Source organism: Epinephelus moara, chromosome 14, assembly GCF_006386435.1.
Source record: "Epinephelus moara isolate mb chromosome 14, YSFRI_EMoa_1.0, whole genome shotgun sequence".
NCBI lineage: Eukaryota > Metazoa > Chordata > Actinopteri > Perciformes > Serranidae > Epinephelus > Epinephelus moara.
Window position 1 is genome coordinate 34,767,456 of NC_065519.1, and position 22,590 is coordinate 34,790,045.

The following is a 22,590-nucleotide window of genomic DNA, read 5'->3' on the forward strand; positions in this document are numbered from 1 at the left end:
TGGGTACAGCCCTATCCATAAAGGGTTCAAAGTGTTCAGGTTTCATGCAAACACTGTTAAGAAATAAACTGTTTGCTTTTTTCCTCCCAAGATAAAGTTCGTGATTAAATACATTATCTGACTCTTTGTCTTTCTTCATCATCTTTTTAATGAGAGAGGACGAGTGTGTAACTTGCTGCAAGATTCTGCTGCTTTCACTAAAACACACTGTTGCCGCTGTTGCGTAAGCTCACACTCAACTCAGGCTGTACTTCAATCCCTGATCACTACGCACCTGTAACTAGTCCCTACTATTAACTGGACATTACACAAGTAGCCACGCCCACACGGTGACAAGCCCCAGACGCACAGCANTGATCACTACGCACCTGTAACTAGTCCCTACTATTAACTGGACATTACACAAGTAGCCACGCCCACACGGTGACAAGCCCCAGACGCACAGCACTTTTTGGCCCCCCCACTTCTGAAATGAATCCGGTGCACCTGCTGAAACCCCAAAGAAAAGGATTTAACATCCTCCTGCATGAACAATCAACTCTCTCAGCCATTCAACTGTTAGTTTACAAGTTAGTAACATTTTGTGACAGTCCACAATGAGACACAAACACATTTGTAACCAACCACAGCAGGAAAGAGAAAATATTCACGACTTGTAAATCAAGGTTAAAACTTTTTAATACATTCAAAGGTCATTTTTAAAATTTCGTAGACTTTTTCATGAGCATTCTCTTGTTTACAGAGCTGTTCTTGGCCTATTTTCAGCATATTTATGTGTGTACATTAAGCTAAAAAATGAAAATGGCTATGCTCTGTGTTCACAGAACATGTTTTTATTGGCAAAGCAGCATTTATGTATGTAGCTCCTTGTATGTGGAATCTTCTGCTGAGGGACTTAAAGTTGCACTCTTTTGTTCCTCTTGGCCATTTCAAAGCACTGTTGCATGCCAAAGTCAGGGTGTATTTTAGCAGGTCTTTGTAATCATGTGTAGTCGCCTCTGTTTTGTGTTTTTATAGTTCACTTATAGCATATGTTAACATACTTTTTGGCTTTTCTTTGTAGTTATCTCATGAGGTCTTTTATATTGCTTGTTTTAGAGATGTGTATTTTGATTTTGTATTTTTGCTCTATGTTGTAACTTTATGTTGCTGCCTGTCTCTTGAAAAACAGAATTTTAATCTCAGAAGGTTTTCTCTAGTTAAATAAATGTTAATAAATAAAAAAATAAAGTTGTTGAGGAAACTGAATTAATTAAATGCATTTTAACACCTGCAGATTTCCTGATGCAGTCTGAGGAGTGAAGATAGACAACATCTGGACATATATTGTGGTCATTGTTTCTGTGCATGTGATACAATATCTGCCAAGTCTAAACCTTTGCCATGGCAGACTTGTGATATGGGATGTCAAACACCACCTGTGTCATTGCAAATTACAGTGGGAGCACTGATTGGTGAGGCGAAAAAACACAATGACATTACCTTTCAACATTTGTTTAGAATTTCTTCCACGGAAACAAACAGTGAGGAGCTGCAGGTTGTTGGCCATTAATCAAGTGCTATTCAAGCACAGATGGCGAGAGGGTAAAAATAACATTAATGAAGTGAGCGGGAATGAGTCAGTGAGGGGAAGGTGTTTCTTTTTGTAACTTGGCTGCTTTCTGTTTGTAACCAGTTGGCTCAGTAGAGAATACTTAAATTAATGGTTAATAACACAATAACTACATCTAAAACTAATCATCCACACTTTTAATAGGCTACATTTACATCTGTCGGGAGGACGGAGAGACAAAAAACAGTCAAGATCGTCAAAATGTCTCACCAAAATCCTGGAGTGCTGGGTGAAGACGGCTGCAAGGTTTCATTTGGCGACCGTGTGTGACATCTGCCTGTGGCCTCTGACTCCTAGTCACAATCAGTGAGAAAATCATTTTTTTGAAACACTGCTTAGCAAAAATATCATTCCATCCTGATGACAGTCCAACACAATGTGGCCATATGTAACATACAGTTTGAGGGAACAGAAGACCTCAGGTATTTTGTGTTGTCTAGCTCCATCATATCTCTTACTCAAAGTCTGATTAATTACATATGTACTGTTTTCCAAAAACAGAACAATAAACATTTGAACAAAGCTGTTTAATAATGGCGAGGAAAACAGCCTATTTCCTGTTTGGAAGACAAAAAACTGCACATGTCAGGTCTGTCTGTCAGACTTCCTCCTCTTTCCATTTGTCATTTGGTGATAAATTCCCAAACCTAGCTCAGATGTGAGTGAGATATTGTTCTCCATTCATAAGATCAAAACCAAAGCATAAACGCCAGCAGTGTCTGCTGGTCAGATGTTGCAGCTGAACATCTTTTTTGTGGTCAGTTTCCGAAATGTGCACAACAGGCATCAAGGCCTAGCAAAGTGTGTGTGACACCAGAGACTTAGCTCTGTGTTATTCATAGTTTGGGAATTTTAAACTCAGCTTTCTGCACAAACGCTACAAGCTTTTGCAAACACTGTCCTTCACCACAGTGTAAAAGTCCCTGAATTATTTAAAGGGATTGTTCGGATCATTAAAAGTGGGGTTGCATGAGGTACTTATCCCTATTCAGTGTATCACATACAGATGTCAGTCGGGATGCCCCAAGTTTGGAGAAGCAGGCAGGAATGTGACACAGAATCTTAGCAATGTACTGCTGTAGGGGGTGTCAGCATTAAACATATTTTAGCCACCTAAAAAAATCATTATCAGTTTATGTGTACACAATATTTAGAATATTTTCACTACTTTACCTTACCGTCAGACAATGATTTCCGATGGGGAACTGAAGCCATTGTGTCACTCTCTTCAAAGCCAGCCTCCATTGAGAAAAACAGTGATTTAACATTGCTGAACAGAAGAACTGCTGGTGTAACTGCCTCAATCAGTAACTCTTATTTTTGTCAGTGTTGACTTTGCCATTTAAAAGGATTAGTTCAGATTCACCAGAGTTTCACTGTTAACAAAAACAAACTAACTGATTGAGGTTGCAGTAGACCAGCAGCTCCTGTGTTCAATGAGGCAAAAAATACTATTTTTGCTAAAGGAGTCTGGTGGTGGAGCATAGATGGAAAACTGAAGCTGTTCATGGCTTCATCGCTGGCATGGGCTGTCTGACAGAAAGGTGAAGCTGTGAAAATATTCTGTGTGCACACTTAAACTGTTTTTTTTTAAGTGGCTAAAATATATTTGGTGCTGGCCCTGTCCATAGCAGCACATTGCTTAGCTTCCATGTCGGCCGACTGACATCTTCTGTATGTAATACACTGATTATGGATACGTACCTCATACAAGCCCACTTCAAAAAACCCAAACTGTCCTTTTAAACACAAAATTATTATTTAGGACCGAAATAAACACTGACTCATTTCTTATCCCCCACTGTGTTGCTGAGAAACCTCATGAACATGTTGTCCTTGTTAGCTTTCTAACTGCAGAGACCATATTGATGCCGCTGCTGTGTTGTCTCTAAGCTGCTCTCCAGGCCCTTGTTTGGGTCACATGGAATTCTGTAAAAAATGAGTTTCCGTGTATTTTCCTCCTACATATCTTCCCACCAGGGCCCATTCAGCGTGATGCTGAACAGAGGCTGCAAGGGTCACACTGGTGCCATAAAAGCCTCCAAAGTCAGAGACACATGCATATCAACTTACACGCACACACTAACGTGTCCATAGAGGCCAATAATCAGAAAACATACAAAAGAAAACATCCATAAATACAAAGACGTAGATGAACAGACATGGCTTCCTGGCTAATTTCAGAAAAATATCTTGGACATACTAGCCTTGCCATTATGTCATGCTTACAGAAGCTTTATGTGGTGTTGTCACATAGATAGGTAGAGAAAGGGAACGTCATTCACCTGCACGCTGGAAGCCTCCTGGCTCCACCACTTCTGGAAATCCCTCTGGAGCTTGACCTTTGCCCTCTCCAACAACAGCTGCAGGTGCTCAATCTCTGTCCTCAGCTCTTTTAGACGGCCAATGGCGCTGTTGTACCTGACGGCAGATATTAGCAGCACCAAATTCATCTTTTGTCCACATTTCACTGCATCAGCTGTGTCCAATCAATCTAATCGAGGAGAAACTATGAAAACATTTGGGATATAATACATTAAAATGCAGTTTTTACTACACTCACGCCTGTTTTTCTTGCTTAATATGTTTGCACAGGTTTTTTTCCACTGGGTCGACCTCCTCCTCAACTCCTGGGTGATTCCCCATTACACCTATAGTAGAGTTGGATATACAGAAGGCATGGTTTGAAGAAAGACAAAAATATGGACACATTGCAGATAAAATCACAAATACAGTCATAATGTTTTCTTTTTTTTTTTTTTAAGTCCAGAAGCTGTTAAGTGTGTATTGTGAACACGTGAGATTTCCTTCAAAGACAGTGTTTTAAGCATTGGCCCTGGATAATAGAAGCCAGGCGGCTGCGAAGTGTTCTCTGATGCGGGACTCAAAATAACAAGGAAAGCTTTTGGTGCCTAAACTGGAAGGGGATGTTTGTGTGCTTTACAACCAGATTTCCTCATCAAAGCATGTATGTCACTGATCAAAACAGTAAGACAAGAGTAAATGAAGGCGTCTTAGAGTTGTGACGCCCAGTCTTTTGGTCACTAAGCTTTCAGTCAGCAAGGACTACTGCAAAGGCTTTGAAGTGGCCACTGTTGTACATAGAGTAAAGAGCAATCACAATGTTTACTGCCCACCTCGGAAAGGATTCAATATCAAAAAGATGATAAACAGAGTTTAAATTTGTGACAGCTTTGTTCATCTTGTCAGTTGATACTTGAGCTCGGAGCCAGCTGTCTGAATTCAAGTCCGAGTGTAAACCTGGATTCTCAGTAAAGCTATGTTCAAACTGTAAGCCTCAGTGCTCAATTACTGCTCAAATCCGCTTTTTTTGTTTGGCTGTTAACATTATTTTTTAAATGTGGCCAATATCAGATTTCAGATTCTAGTCCTGAAATCACCTGTATGTGCACATGAACAGTATGAAAGATGTCACATGCAGCGCGCTGTCATACAGGATGTAAAAATGGAGGCCACTGGAGTCCTTGCTTACAGTCATTTGTAAGTCGATGTGCAGAGGAAACAAGCAAATTCATTAGCAGATGAGCAGACAGAGAGCACTTTTTTAAAGATATTTCTTTAGGGCTTTTTTATTGCCTTTACTATAGCTTTAGAGTGACAGGAAAGGGGTGTAAGAGAGGGAGAATGACACTCAGCTGCGGGTTTGAATCAAACTCAGGCTGCTTCCGAGGACTTTATCCTGCACACTCTTTCCCAGGTAAGCTAGAGGTTGTCCCAAGGAGCCAGATTTTTAATTATGACTTTTTGTGGAGCAATGGCTGCTGCTTCTGTACTGAGCTGTGCCTGTATGTGGAGTCGGGGCCAGGAGTGGTGGAACTGCGATGTGAATGGCTTTACTGAAACAGATTTCATCCAAAATTTCTGGATGTCAAGGAGAGGGCTACTTTTAACTACACCTGTCAGCACCTGACCACAAGACTCTTGCAGCAGCATACTCATTTAAGGGACCTATTTCTCAGTGATGTAAAGGTCGCATTCCGCTTTGACTATTCAGACTGCTGTTGCTCAGACCTGTATCTGATTTAGGACCATTTATGAAAAGCAGCCCAAATTATATTTGTTAAGGTCTGATTCCAGGTGATTTTTGCTGTTTACACTGTTATGAAAAAAAAAAACACGAGCAGAAAAATCACTTCATGGCCTTATTCTAAGTTCTATAAAAGGCAAGAGTGCGAGGTGGAGATTTAACACATGATGCATTTAATTGCCTCAAGCGTCCATGCCTTGTTTAGCTGTGTGTGGGTAGACAAAATTGGATATCATGGTGCTCATGGTTAAGGCTTTGCTGTGGGAATATCTATTGTAAGTTTGATCTTACCATGAGCTGCTCTCTGCCTCCTCTGCACCTCCAACTGCTTCTTCAACTCATCTGAGAAAGAAAGAAATTACATTTTTAAAACATTTTCCCCCATTACCACATTAAAAAAGTATGTCTTTTTTTTGATTTGCATATGTTTAAAAAGACATCTTCCGTTACAGTATAACACTTTACCACCACCTGAAACAAACAAATCCATTGTAAACACTGTGAAGATTAGAATCGACCAACTCCTAAACTTTATTCTCCACACATTACATTAGAGCTATCTTTGCCGATCCTGGGATAACAATTAAGGTTCATGTTTTAAAAGTTATATCTAATGAAAAGCAGTTGTTTTGAAAAAAAAAAAAAAAAATCAAAAAACATGTTTGTAAGAAAGTATTATTCTGAAAAAGAGACATACATTGAATATTATACAATGACTCATTGCAAGAATGACTGAGGGTGCTGGACGATAACACATACCACAATTCAGGATTCAGTGCCTACTAAACACCTTCCTCACGCCTCACATTTGTAACAAAGAATCAAGTCTCCAAGTCCAAGCTGAGAAACCACAGAGGAGATTGTATAACTTTATCCACAGGCTAACTTATCGTGATGAATAAACTGAACTTCATGGGTAGAACTGGTGGAGAGTCTCTTTAATGTAGCAGCTCGTAGCCATAGCTGTGATCTTAAGACCCTGACACATCAAGCAGACGGTCAGCCGTCAGTGAATAATGGACCGTCCGGCACCCTTGTCAGTGTGGTGTGTCCCGAACCGTGGACCCTCATTGACGCTAGTCACTTTTTTTTCCTGTCGATTGATCAGGTTGAACTGCCGTTGGAGATGGCGGAGCCCACAGGTGAATGAAATCACTCTGATTGGCAGTTCAGCTCAGTGCACAAGAAGAGAAATGGAAGTGAGGAATGTAAACAAAGAGTTGAAGTCAAGAGGGAGTGGGACAAAACAAATAAGATAAGATTGTTTTTCTTTAGCTCTTGAACTCTTTAGCAGAAACATTTCCTTATAAGTGCTAACTGGCTAACTAGCGTCAAGACAGTGTTCTAGTTTCCCTTTTTGAGTGATAATTACAGACTACCGTCGCCTGCTGTCAAGGAGGGGCATTTCCTTTCACACAGGCGCAGAACGTCTTTGCTAGCTGGCTGTCAATTGTAGTCTCTGAGGTGTGCTCATGTGCAACCTTTTGGATGAGATACAGGCAATGTGAAGCAATGCGGCAGGCGGCTTTCTTCGCCGCTAGTTCTCTGATGTTAGTTTGGTGTGTCTGAACCTTTAGTCCACGAGGAGATGTCACTGTAAACACATCTATTGTCTCTGAATTCTCTTCACACAAAATATTAACTTAGGACAGGATGTACTGCTGAGTTACACACTTCCACAGTCCTCAGAATGAACTTTTGTGACTCCACTGAGCCAGGAAGTAACATGAGGGAGGCTTTTTGGGTCACTGCCTCTCTTGTGGCAGTAATACCGGGTTAACATATGGGTAAGTAATTTGTGTTCTGTTTTCGCTGTTTCTCTTCCCCTAATTGACGTAGTTAATTGCCCCATTAAAGATATTGAGTTTGTGAAGCAATGCCTCAGTGGCAAAGGCCAACTGTAAAGTAAATGAACTAGAGATTATTGTATGGGTCATATTTGAGGCCATTTCTGTCCACATTAAATGACCACATTAGTTTGTGTTGGAACATTCAGGGATGCATTTACTATATGACAACAAAAGGAGATAATTTCACATTGGCAGTTTATCACATAGTGAGTAACGTTAACGACCAAGATAAAAGACAACGAGTCACTGAATGGCAGTTCTGTGGTGAGTTTCCATTACAATCCCTCAGGTCGTATATACAAGTAGACAGCGCTGTGCTGTAGCTTTTTATGTAATACGACGCTGTCGCTAATCTAAAAGCCGAGGTCTGAGCTTCAAAAATGAGAAATCCAGATGAAGTATCATTTTGCTGAAAAAGAAACAGGGTGTGGGGAGCTACCTTTTCATGCAACACCTCTAATGGTGCCATAAAACAGCTGGATCAGAGCTCTCACTTTAAGAGAAGATGAAGACACTGAAAGCATTTAAGACAAACATCTGTCCTGCTGATGTGACCTTGAGTATAGCAGAGTCTCTCATAGAGATCCTGGGATTTATAAAATATAACAATATTATTATTACAGACTCCAGGTTGAGATTTACATCAGCGCTCAACATTTTACTGATAAATGTTTTGCAATCTGCCCACGAAACACACACACACAGAAGCTCATCTTTCAAAAAACACCTTTTTAAACACAGACCACTTTTGGGGGTTTCAGCAGACGGTGGAGACGTGAATGGATGATGTGAAACTTAACAAATGACACACAGGGACATATTGTGCCCACGATGAAACTGTTTTTCCTAATGCCTATGGAGCATGAAGCAGGGTTTGGGAACCCTCTCACAATGTCTGCAGTTCGAGTAGCTGAGAATGTAAATGAGCTGAGACGCCCTGTGGCTTTACATTGTGGCCAGCCCAAGTCTTCTAACAGGCACAACTTTCTCTAACATGACCCATAACTAACCGATGTATAGTCTCCTACTTTCACAATAACATAAAAGGATTAAGAAATATTTATGCCGTGAGTATGCCATGTTGACAGGGTGAAGGAGTGCTGGGAGCACATTAACAGAAACATAAAGAGCACATGGGCCAACACTACCCGTGTGGCTTACATCGGTCATGGCATGCACTGAAGCTTTTTTAAAACCCCAAGGCCAAGCAGTTACACATGATGACTACCTATATTTGGCAGGGTCATAGTGCAACAATTGGAGGTGCTTTGTGCCTGAGTGATGTCCTCCCAGTTCCAGATGATAATGCAGATATATTATATTCTGCTCAAGCAATCTGGTGTGAGAATAAACTTTGTTGCTCTTGGCCATACTGTTAAAAATATACATATCTCAGTGGTGACTGAATTTGGTCAGAAGATCCTGTTTAAGTGCCAAAAACTGCAATTTCAACAGTGCTTCTGACCTTCAATGACAAGAAAAATTCCATACAAGATTAATTTGCATACGTGTCAAGTAATAGTGGTGTGCGGTGTGCTTGCTGCAATACTTCATTACACTTGAGTGCTCCTATCCCCCTTCCAGGACAAGACTGTGGGCTCAACACCGCAACCTCTTCCAAACCATGCAGGGTTTCCCCCCACATCGTCGGGAGACATGCCGTCGTCTTAAAAGGCCGGTGTCAAGCTACAAGCCTCAATAAATATTTGGTGATTTTCGTGGCCTGGAGGTTAAACGTGATATGCCGCACATTACTGCAGTGAGCTGGAGATCCAAGGATCATACGTACCATCCAGCTTCTCAGTACCTGGGTGGGTGCTGATTCAAGTCTATGTGAAGAATGAACGCATCATTACAGGGGAACTACGCCCATTTTCAAAATTCATACTCTGTGCCTATGGTCCAAGACAGTCCAAAAATAGGGTGTAAAGTGTGGAGCCGCTCCACATACATGAATTGGGAAAGACATTCTAGCTGACACTGAGAGCTCTCAGGAGAATGTTCTGAGTATATGGGACATTTCTGTTTCAGATCTGAGAACATTATAATATAATAAAGCTCATTTGGGTATAAAGAAGAGAATAAACATTCTGTGGGTCATAAAATCAGCCGTCCATTCATTGTCTATGGAGCAGCTCCAGATTTTATACCCTATGACATCACAAGTTTGAGACTTACTTCTCTGATTTTGGGCTATGTGAGAGAGTAGCTCATGTTCATAAATATTGGATATAATGGAAATTTTAATTTAGGTGGCGTTTCCCTTTAAGTCAGTACACAAAGTAATAGGTATTTCACTGCTAGAAAGACGGCCTTTTCATAAAACTGGGCTTTCTATGCAGGCACAAATACTTTTGATATTGGTGCTATATGCACAGAGAAAACAGAAAACAGGCTGTGGCATTTGTTCTTACTTAAAGGGATAGTGCACCCAAAAATGAAAATTTAGCCATTATCTACTCACCCAACAGAGTTCAAATGACGTTTTTCCAAACAACTTTTTATGTCGGGGCTTCAGGACACTTGGATCACTACGGATGAGCAGTATGGAGATATTTTGTGGTTTCAATTATGTGTTTTTGGCTGTTTGAATCTGGGGCGCCGTCAGCCTCCATTAGGTGGAGTTGTGTTGCTACCCACTCTCCCCTTGGATCTCCGCAAGTGATGTGAGGACTCTAAAACTTCACCTGAGCCTCCATTGTCATATAGGTGAGTAGATAATGGCTGAATTTTCATTTTTGGGTGCACTATCCCTTTAAGAAGTAGGAAGCCTACAAATACCAGAAAGCACTACACTGCACCAGACCAATAAACACTCCCACTCGGAGATGATGTAATGCGAGCTTGGCTGTTTTGACACAGGAAACGAAATGGTGGCCAGCTGTTAACAAACAATCTGGAATTACAGTTAAAAAGCAAGCTGAAAAATGTTTCTGAAAACATTAGAGATGAGAAATAACGTAGTAAAACAATATTGGTTCAAATTTGATCAGCGTTGTCTAATTTTACCATTTGATCTCAGTTTTTTCAGCCTCGGTTTGTACAATACAGAAAACAGTATGGCGGCCACTTCCAGTTCACAAACGGTCGTACTACAGTGAAACAGTGCACTAAAATATGTTAGGGAAGATATATGAGGTGAGAAATAGGCAATATAGTAACAGAATCTTGTTTATATTCAATCAGCACTGCCTAGTTTTACTATTTCATCGGAGTTTGGTCTGAGTTTGAGAGAGAGGTTCTCTTTTCCACTTCTATACTCTTTGTATCTGTGGTGGCGGGCACACAAAAATGTGGTAGTACAATCTGTAGTCTGGGCAACAGCCCTAGAGACAGTGGACCAGTTTGAGCTGGTAGATGAGCAGGAAGATTTGGGAGCTGGTGAGATGGAGGGAAGTTTACCACAGTTCATTTACACATAGTACTACCCACGCTGTTATGATCCAGAGCTGGCTGAAAATCTGCAAAGTATCTATTTAAGTGCATATCTATAATTTGACTAATAACCTACAACCACAAAAGTTGCATATTTAAAAGGAAACATACAAATAAAGAGTTTTTAATACTAAACCAGAAATATTACAGAAACCACAACCTGTAATACAGAAATCAAGTTACTTTCTTCCTGCTGTATTTCTTCTCAAGTGCTTTGGAACAATCTTCTTGGCACTGATATATGTTTTAGGCTCCAACAGACCTTCCATAAAATCTATCTGAGAGTCTTTTGGTCACTTTAGCAAAGGTGAGCAGAGGATGAATGTGGGATACCCAAGCAGTTACCAGATGCCTCATCTCAGACTTTACTGCATAAATCCCCCCACATCTGGCAGAGAAATCAAGAGACGCTGCTCATTTCCAGCTGCCATACACCTTTTATGCAGCAGAAGATGTGCATCGCTGATCCCTCTGAATAAATATATATCCTTGCACTTTTTGGACCTAAGGGCTTGGAACGTATATGCTCCTCCAGTGGGACTGGATTCCAGAGCCATATGCTGTGGCCAAGAACAATACTGTAAACCAGGGAAATGTTTAGACACTGATGTCTCCACGGGCTACCGCCTCTCCCTTTCTCCCCTGCTACTGACCCTCATGCTGGGTACATCCATCAGAAAAAGCAGCACAAGGCTTTTGTCTATATTATGCTAAATGTTTCCATGTTCTACATTAACCATGAGACACAGGTAGTGTAAAATTTCCAAGAAGGGCTTCCAAGATGGCAAGGAAACACACTGAGCTAAACATTATGGTACTACTTTCCATCCAGAAGAGGCAACCACCTTCCACTAAAAACACTGTCTCTCATCTCGGAAGAATGCAGCCCCATGCACCTAACAACGTAATAATATCTGACAGCATCAAGATGTTTTGTGGGTATCGTTCCAAATTTGAAAAAGCTGAAGAATTCAAATGTTAAATCTTATTAAAAAAAACCCTACAATAATTTACTTTCAGTGTCTCCATACTACACCCACACAGTGATGATGTCTGCAGAGCATATTTGAAAAGTTAAAATTCTACATGATGTCATAGCTGATGTCTGTGTGATGTATGACACGTCTGATATACGGCTGTGTCAGCACCTCGTTGTCTGAATGCTAAAAAAAAGTCTGAATTCCGAGGGTGATAAGTGTGCGTTGGCATGTATGAGGGTAACAGCCGAATGCTACCAAACCACCAAGCGTGATCTGAGGCAGCGATGATGCCAGGCACTGGTGTGAGGCAAACCTATCCATTTCAATGGCATGTGAAATGAGCCACAAACACACACAGTCCAGGGAAATTCATAAATGTAGCTTGCAATAGTAAATGCAAACCAGATTGAGCCCTAATAACACATTGTAACTGCTTTGAGTTTACTGGAAAATTCAACCAAAGTGCAGTGAAATCATTTAAACTTATTGACACTGGGGACAGTGCTTGTGTTTACGTAGCCCTGTGTAACTCATTATAATACATTACTGAAAAAAAGTTAATAGTACTGTGACAAATCAATATGGAGTCATGTTTAACAATGATGAGGACTTTTCTTTTATCTTACTAAATAATCACAGAGGCAATAAACAGACACTTTGGGGTGGAAGTAATGAATTACATTTACTTGTGAATGTAACAAAGTCATTTTGTGTCCATTCTTGAGTATATTTTTCATTAATTTTACTTAAGTATTCTTTTTTACTTCAAGTCAAAACAATTTTATTCATATGGCCCAACATCACATATTAAAAACGTGCCTAAAGGGACTTTAAGTTCAAGTACTGTACCATGCTATATTTCAAGTCGCATCCATTACAGAGTAAGAGCAAAGTCACATGAGTCAGTCATGATAAACTGAGAGAGACTGGAATAGAAGACAGAAGATGAATCAGCAGCTGCATCAGAGAAGAAGCTGCTAGTGTGTTTGCAGCTGCAGAAGGGCAGGGGTCCACAAAGCTTCATGTCTAGAGAGGTGACACTCTGCATTCAGCAGACACTCTGGAAAATATTCATGTTTTATATGTTAACACCCACTAGTAGTGTCTAAGGCAGAGTCCTGTACCAGGTAGGGTACCTGCAGTTACCTGCCACATAACCTGCAAAAAAATTGTTTAACAGGTAAAAAATGTACAGGTATGTGCAAGGGTAAAATTGATCTAAATGCAGGCAGGCAGTGGGTGAAAACAAAAATGTGTTTGCATTTTCTGGAGACATAAAAAAAATGATTGTGTGGTATTTTTAACATTTAAATCAGCTCATATTATCAAGCCTAATAAGCCGCCAGGATTTTCTTAAACTAGCATCAAGCGCAGCCAGTAAGAGGTTTCTGCCATGCTTGATTATGATTTGAATTCATATTACATGATCTAATTCCACAGTAAAGTAGTGCAAATAAAGCCCTTTAAAGTGGAAGCCTGTGTAGCCTGTGTGTTTCATGACGAGTCGGGTCATGGAACTTATAATCATCGGTCGGTTCTGGTACTGATGTTTGTGGGTGTGGGTGTGGGTGGGTGGTTTGCAAAACTGGACCCGTGCAGGACTCTGGTGTAATGAAGTGCAAGGGATGCAGTCACTCCTGGGCCAGGCCTAGCAGTTTGTGAACTGTACAAAAAAATGCATAAAAATGCAACAAAAAAAGATAAAGGATGACGTCAATATGGGTTATGGTTACCGTCACCGCGCCTCATGATAGGGAAACAAAGAAAGTCACATCTTCCTAAATTTATCACGACATTAATGCACCACCTGGCGAGCAAGCTAAGTGACCCTAATCAAACACACCCACAATATTCTGTGACCAACTGGTGCATGCTGGGTCTAGCTTAATGCTCATGGTGGATCATCCAGCAGGGACTTCTACGTTCACTAAGGAATTTAGTGAGTTGTGAATGATCTCTCGACTGTTTTTGATCATCCCCGTTGTGACTACACTCATTCTACTTAATATGCCTGAAAACTATTTGAGAAGTCCAGCGGGACAAGAGAGGTTGAGTGGACTGATAATATTATGCACCGGAAATGAAAATGAAAATGAAATGAATAAAATGAAAATTAACCCCGTATAGATTTGGAGGATTTTTTTAGAGCACAAGGCTCTCAGAATGCTGCTCAGACAGGTGAGTAAGACATCAAACTCATTAACAGTATATATGAGACACATATATACACATACATACATACATATATATATATATATATATATATATATATGATCACAACAGAGAAAGTCCAAGGTAAACTGCATAATCACTCAGCATTGACTGAAGCTAAGGTTTATGCCAGGTCTCATTTTGGCATAGTAAGGCTACCTGTCAAGGACATTGCTGAGAAGAACACAGGGGTGTGCTTACAGAGTGGTCATAAAACAGCCTGAGCCAGGCTAGTAAAAAGCACAGGTTGGAAGACTAGGTGGGTGGAAATCAGAACGCCTCTCAGTCCTGGAAAAGTTCAGGAATGTGCTGAGCGACATTTCTGCACTCCAGGGAAACAGAACCCCGACAGTGTTCTGTTCATTAAGATTTTCCAGGCAGGTAGGCTGGTGTCGTCTGGGACACAGGGAACGTTAACAGAAATTATCAGCGTTCTTCAGGGCTTGCAAAATAGTCTCTGTTTGCCATTAGGATAATGATGATGATGACAGTGAAATGTAAAATTGAATGTTTTCACAGCTTCTAAATGTAATGTGATTTCTGCAGAGAGACAACTTACTTATTCTGCTTCTAGCCTCACTGAGTTTCTTTCCAATTCCTTTGGCCTCAGCTGACCTATTCAACAAAACGCAGGTGTTAATGGGCAATGGAAGCAAAAGAGACATTTAATAAACTGACTGTGGTAAACTAACAATGAGCATGCCATGTGCAATATCTTTTTCATGTTGAAGGCAAATAAGAATTTGAAAGTATTTGTAGTTAAGTACTGCATAAAACATTACCATATCTCTGTTGACATGTTACTCAAATCTCATAAATAGCCACACACTAGATAATGGTTGTAAATACATTTTTAAAACCTAGCAGCCTCTGCAGGTTGTAACAGTCCCAATGAAAATGAAACATAGCCAACTGTAAGTTTTCCTCAAAGGCCAATGTGCAGCACTTGCTTGGTTGGTCCTGTTTTGACAGCTATCAATGAATTTTTTGAAAACGCTCATAGAGTGCCCGCTTTGAATGCTGTCACTTGATTGAATGACTGTTATCAGGGGTTATTAGCCTCATAGATATGGATTAGAAGGGGCCTGCTAGACCCACTAGTAAGTGATGACCTCTAGTGGCTGTAGTAATTATGACTGGAGCAAAGGAGAAAGTCATCATAACATCTGGTAGGAAGTCAGGGAGATGTGTGGGTTAAACAATCACAGGACTTTCACTCAGGAGACCAAGGTTTGTGCCCCATGTGAAACCACAAGTCACAACCTCACGTCACGTCACGTCACGTCACGTCACGTCACGTCACGTCACGTCACATCACATCACGTCACATGTCATGTCACAGCACATGTCATGTCACTGGGAAGAGAGAGGCAAGTGAGACATGAGCGCTGTGTAAGCATCCTGTTATGCACTCCACACTGACTCTGTCTTCCATAAACATGCAGCTGTCTGTCAGCAGCAGCCTCATGGAGTCACTGATACATTTCATAAAATGAAAGCAAATCTTTTCCACGAGACGCGCGAGTGACAGACATCAAAAATGCTTCTAAAAATGTTTTCAGTGGGGATTGGCTGACAAATCACTTTACATAACAACTGTACTTTTTATAACCCAAACCATGATCTTTTTTCTTAATCTAACCATCTAGTATTGGCACCAAAACCAAAAGTGAAACCTAATGAAGCTGCTCCCAATGACATGTGATAACGTGCATTCAATGGGCTGATATCGGGTTTCTAAAGCCCCTTAAACCCACATCTCAGAGGCTGATAACCACTGATAACAGGCATTCAATCAAGTGATAACATTCACAGTGGGTGCAGAGAGCTAGCAAGTTATGCTTTAATTTTCAGTGTGGTTTCACTCGGGCATCTGAATGGAAAAAAAATCTGCTGTACAAAACCACATTTTTATTTAAGGTAGTTTTCTGAGGTACAGCAATGTTGGTGTCCTGTTAATAAAGAAGTTGTGTTGTTGCATGTACAGTATATACATGTGTAGCATTTATGTTTGTATGTGGTCTATAAGGGGTTTTGAAATGACCTGTTGTATGTTCCCTCTGTGATTTATGAGAAAATAGCATTGAATGAGAGCTAAGCATAAGTACCACATATGACACTGCTTACATTGCTCATACAAAGGACGGAAGTAGCTCAGTCCATAGAGACCAAGGGTTGGGAACCGGAGGGTCATCGGTTCAAGTCCCCGTTTGGACCAAATATGGAGCGTGGATTGGTAGCTGGAGAGGTGCCAGTTTGCCTCCTGGGCACTGCCAAGGTGCCCTTGAGCAAGCAACTGCTTGGGACACCTGTCCATGGGCAGCCCCTTTGCTCTGACATCTCTCTAAGTTTAATGCATGTATAGGTCCTGTTTGTGCGTGTGTGTATTTTGGGTCTGTGTGTATATGACAAGAGTGAAAAAAGTTGAATCAGCACTCTGGGATTAATAAAGTATATCTTCTTCTACTGCAGAACAAGGCTGCCAGAAATTGGGCAACATAAGCATGCAAATTTATCAAAACTGTCCAACAACTTGTCCTACTGGTCACTGACCTCTGTTTGAGTAGCTCCTTGTTGTCTTTAATGGTCACATGATCCTCATGGTCCCTTATGAAGATCTCAAAGGCCTCTTGCTTTCCCATAGACAGCTGTGGACCTGATACAAAAAGATCAAATATTAATAATCTAATTATACGAAGCTGCAGTTACTATCACTTGGTCCATGCTGAAAACATTTGCTAAACTTTAAAATCTAAACCCAAACCTATCCGAACTACTATCCTAACAAGACTGCATGCCTGTCATACTACTGAAACAAATCAGCTAACTAAGGGAAGATGTGTCGGGTCCTGAGCCCTGAGCTGTGCACATTCCCACACATCCACAGGTACTTGATTGCAATCTGGAAGCCAGATGCGAGCTCGAGCCCCACTGATACTTTTGACCTACCACCTATTACTACGTAATTACAAATCTAAATGTCTATTAGTCTGCCATTCACTGTTTTAAGAGAACATAAACACAAATACAAACAGCAACTCTGAGCATGCCAGCATTACATGGTGGATGCCCCCCACCTGACTTTGGCAACTTGCCACAAGTGAGGAATCTACATCATTTTGGACATAACATCCTGCTGATTGTTGATTTTTTTTTACAGGCTTGTAATATAATTTAATGAGCATTTTTCTTACAGTGCTATACATCTGCTTCAAATATTTCTACTACAGGAATAAACCAAAACACACTGATTATTTGCAAACATCAGATTTAATTGAAAATGACTATTTGCCAATGACTGAAGGGTCACATTGTGTGTAAAAGGGAAGGGGAAAAGAAGACATTATGCCAAATGTGTAAGGCAACACTGAGCTCCTCTGCTGTGGCAAGGTGGCTTCATAGGTAACATATTTTAAACAACATTTCATATCACTGAATATACTTTGAAAACGAGCACAGACCTTTTTTTTTTTTACAGCGAATATTTTGACATGCCACAGCAGAAGATGTGTAACCAATAACATTAGAGATGACTTTATCCATCAAGTGTCCCATTCCATTGAGTCAGGATGCTAATTACCAGGGTCTTAGAGGTAGCTCACCTACTGTAGATTGAAGGTAGTGGTTTTTAATGTTACTGATCATTATTATTATTTAAACCTGACAAGACAAGGTCTACTTACTCTATGGGGTATGGTGGCTGACAAGGCAAAAGAGCTACAATGGCCCAAAACATTTCCATAAGGAAAAACATGCTGCAGCTTCAGAAACTATACCAATTTAAAAAACACAAAAATCCAGGAAATTCAAGACAAATACAATGAAAACGTTCTGTAAATGATAAAATTGTGCAGCGGAAAGCCAAAACAAATACATTAACAGCAAATGCAGAAACAATGCAAAGTCAAAAACACCCAAAAATCGAATGCAACAGAAAATCACCATGTACCCCATCAACACAGGACTCCAGACCTCTAGGGGGAGCTCAAAGTGGAACATTTTGATTTTCGACCCCAGAGGGACCAGATGAGAGAGTGTGTTTGATATTAAGGTGGGAAGAAAAGTGGTCTAAAGAGGCGACATAAAAATGTAATGTTACCATGGATGTATAAAGAGACCTGGATACAGCTTTGAAGGTGGGACCCTGTTCAATGCCATGAGAGTTGCTCAGTGGCACATAAAGCTGAAATGGTTCAACTGCTGCAAATAAAAGTACCCACATGATCCAGGGATTATCGGCACTGCTTCCAAACTGTACGGCCCAAAGAGCAGGCACACGGGGGACTTCTGCTGGCTGAGCTGGCTACTTCCAGTTTAACGCTCCATTACCTTGAACGAAGATAAAATGAGTCAATTGTGCAGGTTTTGTAGACTTCCAAATGTTATTGAAGCGAATGGATTAAATTCCGATAGTGAAATAAGTATCCACTGATTTACAGATGTCTCTTTCACCATGTAAGTCAATAGGAACAAGTCTTTTTGGGCCACAGGACATCACTAATGGTGTAATTACACTCTTTGGCCAAGAGGAAAATTGACTTCAAAGTTGGCCTCAAGCTTCCTGGGGATATGAATGTTATGTATTCTTTTACAATTGGCTTTAGCCTTTTACAATATTATGAGAGGGCAACAGATTCATGTGGCTCTCCCTTTCGCTGTATTGACTAGATATGCAGCGTTTTTCTATTGCATCTGTTTTTTGTTTTGTTTTAATTACTCTGAATTGTTTCTGTATTTGCAGTGCGTTTGCTGTCCATGTATGTGTTTTGGCATTTGCAGCACATTTCCATTGTTTTCCGTTGCTTTCCGAGTGATGCACAAGTTGACCCAGTCACAGGTTGACCCATGGGTCAGGCAGTCTGGACAGTCCAGGTAAGCTTATTAGAAAATATTATGGGTTTTGGGCAGGCGGGTCATAAAGTCACAATGCAGCATTATGAGTAAGTTCTTACAGTTTACAGAAACAATAATCCAGCCATCTTCTCCTCCTCTCTCTGTTTCTCTCTCTGTCTCCCTCACACAACAAGCTCTTTACTCGGTCCTGCACTCATGGTTTCCTTTATCCAGTCATAATGCTCGGTAAAGACATTTCCCTCTGCAAATATGTAGGTCTAAAACCATGTCCTAACAGCAAGCAAGTCTAATGTCATATAAACAAACCACTGCACCTATCACCTGTGCGCTAATGTAAACAAACCACATGGGTTATCAGCTGTGCACTCGAGATCAGAGGCTTAAGATGTAACCACTTAAAAGATGAGTAATTGCTGTCTTTCTGTTGTTTGTACTTTTTAAAAGAGAAAACACACGTTTTATATTGTGATATTTACTGGAAATGACATACAATATAGCCAACAGCAAGTAGGCCATTACCAGAAACAGTTTGTGGGTTTGAAGTTTGGGTTTGGGGCATTGATTAATGCATATGTTTACGGGTCAGGCGGGGCGGGTTGGCTCTCGTAAACGGGCTGGATTGGTGCAGGTTTTAAAAAACCCCCGACCAAGGCATCACTAGTTGCCACTAAATCATACTGGCAGGTAAATATTAAAACTGTACCATAATAATCAGTCTGTGTGGTCGTTTGTCACTTTTCACATACTCAAAAACGTGAAGTTGCTTTGTGGTGATACACTGACTCTCAGAAGTTTGGTGGAGCATTCTCATTCCTCTGAAGAGAATCACCCAATCTATCAAAGCTCTTTCTCAACCTGACAAATCAAATTTACAGTAACAAGGTCTGTGTTTCCAACAAGCCAGCATTTCCCGGTACACTATGTAAGACAGAACTGGACAGTGCATGACCTAATCTTATAAAAGAACACAAACCAGCAAGATTTCCGAAAAAAAAACAAAAAAAAAAAACCTAAACCCAAAGCTTCACAATGATTTCCAGTTTCCATCCTTGTTTAAATGTGTGTATCTTTGTGACAAAGCTGTTCTACCCAAAGACATACACAAGACAGTAACTCATGTGAGATTAATTGTTGGACAGTCAGGAATTTTGTTTCTTTATTTTTGGAAAGTCCTGATTGAAACCAGCAGATATCTCACAGTCATACACTGTGTTGAAAGAGCCAACCTCAACAAATCAGTTGAGGGGGTTTCTTGAGGGAAATGCACTCCGTTCGACTCTTGTTAAAATAGAAAAGAAAAAAAAAGCAACATTCCAGGAATATCTAAGAGTGATATGACATCATATTATGTTGTACTAACATAATTTGTGGGGTAATGAGATCACATGGACCTTAGGCCAACTTTCCTAATTCTTCTTTTCCGTGCTTCGTGTGCTGACAAACCACAGAGGTTTTACAGGAGAGGAATGTGTTGTGACTATTGTTGCTGTTTCAACAAATTTTAGAAATAAAAATACCAGCAAAGTGAAGTATGACCAAACTGTTCCATGAATTTATGAAAAGAAAAATGTGTTGGAAGAGGCCAACTGTTTGTGGAGAAAAACGTGTGTGGTTAAAGGTGAAATGTGCAAGATATGTACAGAATTTTAGTTTAAAACATTCAAAAAATGAATTACCATAATCAATAGAGAGTGAAGAAGTAACAGTTTTGACTTTATGTTAAAGACGTCCCTGTGTTACTTTAAGATATCTACTGAAATGACATCACTGACCAGCTGGCCTCGGCCCCGTCTTGTCTCATAGCACTTATTCCTTGAGAGGTGCTACTGAGTCACTGTAGCGTCCAGTCTGCCCTCAGTCCAACGTAAGAAGACAAAGCAGTCTAACTGTCCGAGCTGAAGGTACAGCTCTCATTTAGTGGCACAGTAAACACAAGGGACTCCCCCAAAACAGAGTTTCACCAGAGGCGGTGCCTTACATCCTCCATCACACAGAGGGTTGTGTGCCTGATGTTCTTGTCAGCTCGCACTGGGTCGTTGGTAGTCTCGCCACTTTTTGGATAAGCTAGCAAAAACTGTTACCTAAAAAGCCGTTTATTAACCTAATCTTAGCCTTAACCACAAGATTAAACTACAGGAGACCTCCTGCCTAACTGTAATTTCAAACAGAGATGATTTTATTTTTTGTGATCACCAATTTATAAAAATACACTTAGAGTTTTGCTCCTTGTACTGCTGGCATGGCTGCAACCGCAACTAGACCTTCCTCAGATTTCCAAATGACTTTAACCTAACTGCTGATGAAGTCTCAAATTGACTATCATAACATTTTGCTGGAAAATATGTACAACTCAACAGCGCTTAAATATTTTGACATTTAGGACTAAATTATGTTGAACAACAAAAATCTTTGTATTCTGATATCAGTGGAGTATCTTGCATCAATAACTTGAATAATTCAGGAATTTTGTTATGCATTCTTACAAAGGTGCACATACGTTACCATATAAAGTATCAATGCACACTCAGAGCACGGGCTGAGACTGCATAGTCATGGAGCTGCAGCTGCTACAAGCGAAACGTGCACTGCTACATCCTGCAAAACTACACCCATCTGGATGAAACCCATTTTTTAAGGGAGTACTGTGAACAAAAAGAGGACTGAAGCTATTGGCAACCAAACCTTTTTTATCATTCAAAACACCCGCAGTATAAGTTGGACCAGCTCTTAGAATTTCACAAATTTGGTCGAATATTACTTATTTTTACCCTGCTGTTAGCTAGGAGTCGGCCCGGAGGTGAAAGGCTGGCCCCCATAACTTTGGAGCATGTGACTTGGCATTATCATAGACTGTACAAAATACCTTGAAATCACCCACTGGTGTGTGGACTCCCGTGTTGAAACCTCGAGTTTTCAAATGTTGCTCTCTTGTTTTTTAGAGCCAGAGGTGACCAAATTTGGACAAAAGGGTGGAGCTGCAGCTGCGCCTTAAATATGAGTAACTTTAAGCCTCAATAAAATGTAAACAGATGGGTTATATACCCCCCTACACACAGTTGTCATGAATGGGAAAATTAGCTATAGAGACTAAAAATATACATGTTGCTTGGGTATTATACATTGCACTTTTGATGCGAAAATAATATTTTTGGTACATTGTATGTACCACTACTGTGGCCTCCTGCAGGGGACAATAGTATTTGACTTACTGAGGTGTCCTTTTGTCTCAGGCTACTGCTTAGATCACAGAAACGTGTGGAGGGCCTGGTAGAACCATCAGCGTCTCATTACATGCAAGCAGGATTTACAGTAAGATCTAAATCTCCCTGTAAGTCTCAAGTCTCCTTTGACTTTCTATGGGCTTAATACAAGGCTTCACCAGCCTGAACTACAACAGGAACACCTTGTCCATCCATTAGAGAACTTTTTACACTATAAAAACAATCTTACTGCAGGAGCACAAGCAGAAGACACGGTTCATCTGAAGACAATAAATTAACCTCAGGAAAACTCACAGCGGCATCTCAGAGTAGTCTTGTTATGTGTGCTGACTGCTTCCGCAGAGACAGTGGTCATCAGGAAGAAAGAAAAATAAAATCC

General features: G+C 40.5%; 1 protein-coding gene across 1 annotated transcript in view; it reads right to left on the reverse strand.

Annotated features, from left to right (window-relative positions):
* kif6 (kinesin family member 6) overlaps positions 1-22,590 on the reverse strand; it is an 86,250-nt gene that overhangs the window by 2,655 nt on the left and 61,005 nt on the right. The window contains exons 14-19 of the mRNA XM_050061952.1: positions 16,690-16,792; positions 14,696-14,751; positions 5,952-6,002; positions 4,176-4,263; positions 3,898-4,033; positions 1,823-1,905 (exon numbers count right to left, since the gene is read on the reverse strand). Coding sequence (XP_049917909.1) covers positions 1,823-1,905; positions 3,898-4,033; positions 4,176-4,263; positions 5,952-6,002; positions 14,696-14,751; positions 16,690-16,792 — 517 coding nt within the window. The remainder of the gene's footprint in view (positions 1-1,822; positions 1,906-3,897; positions 4,034-4,175; positions 4,264-5,951; positions 6,003-14,695; positions 14,752-16,689; positions 16,793-22,590) is intronic.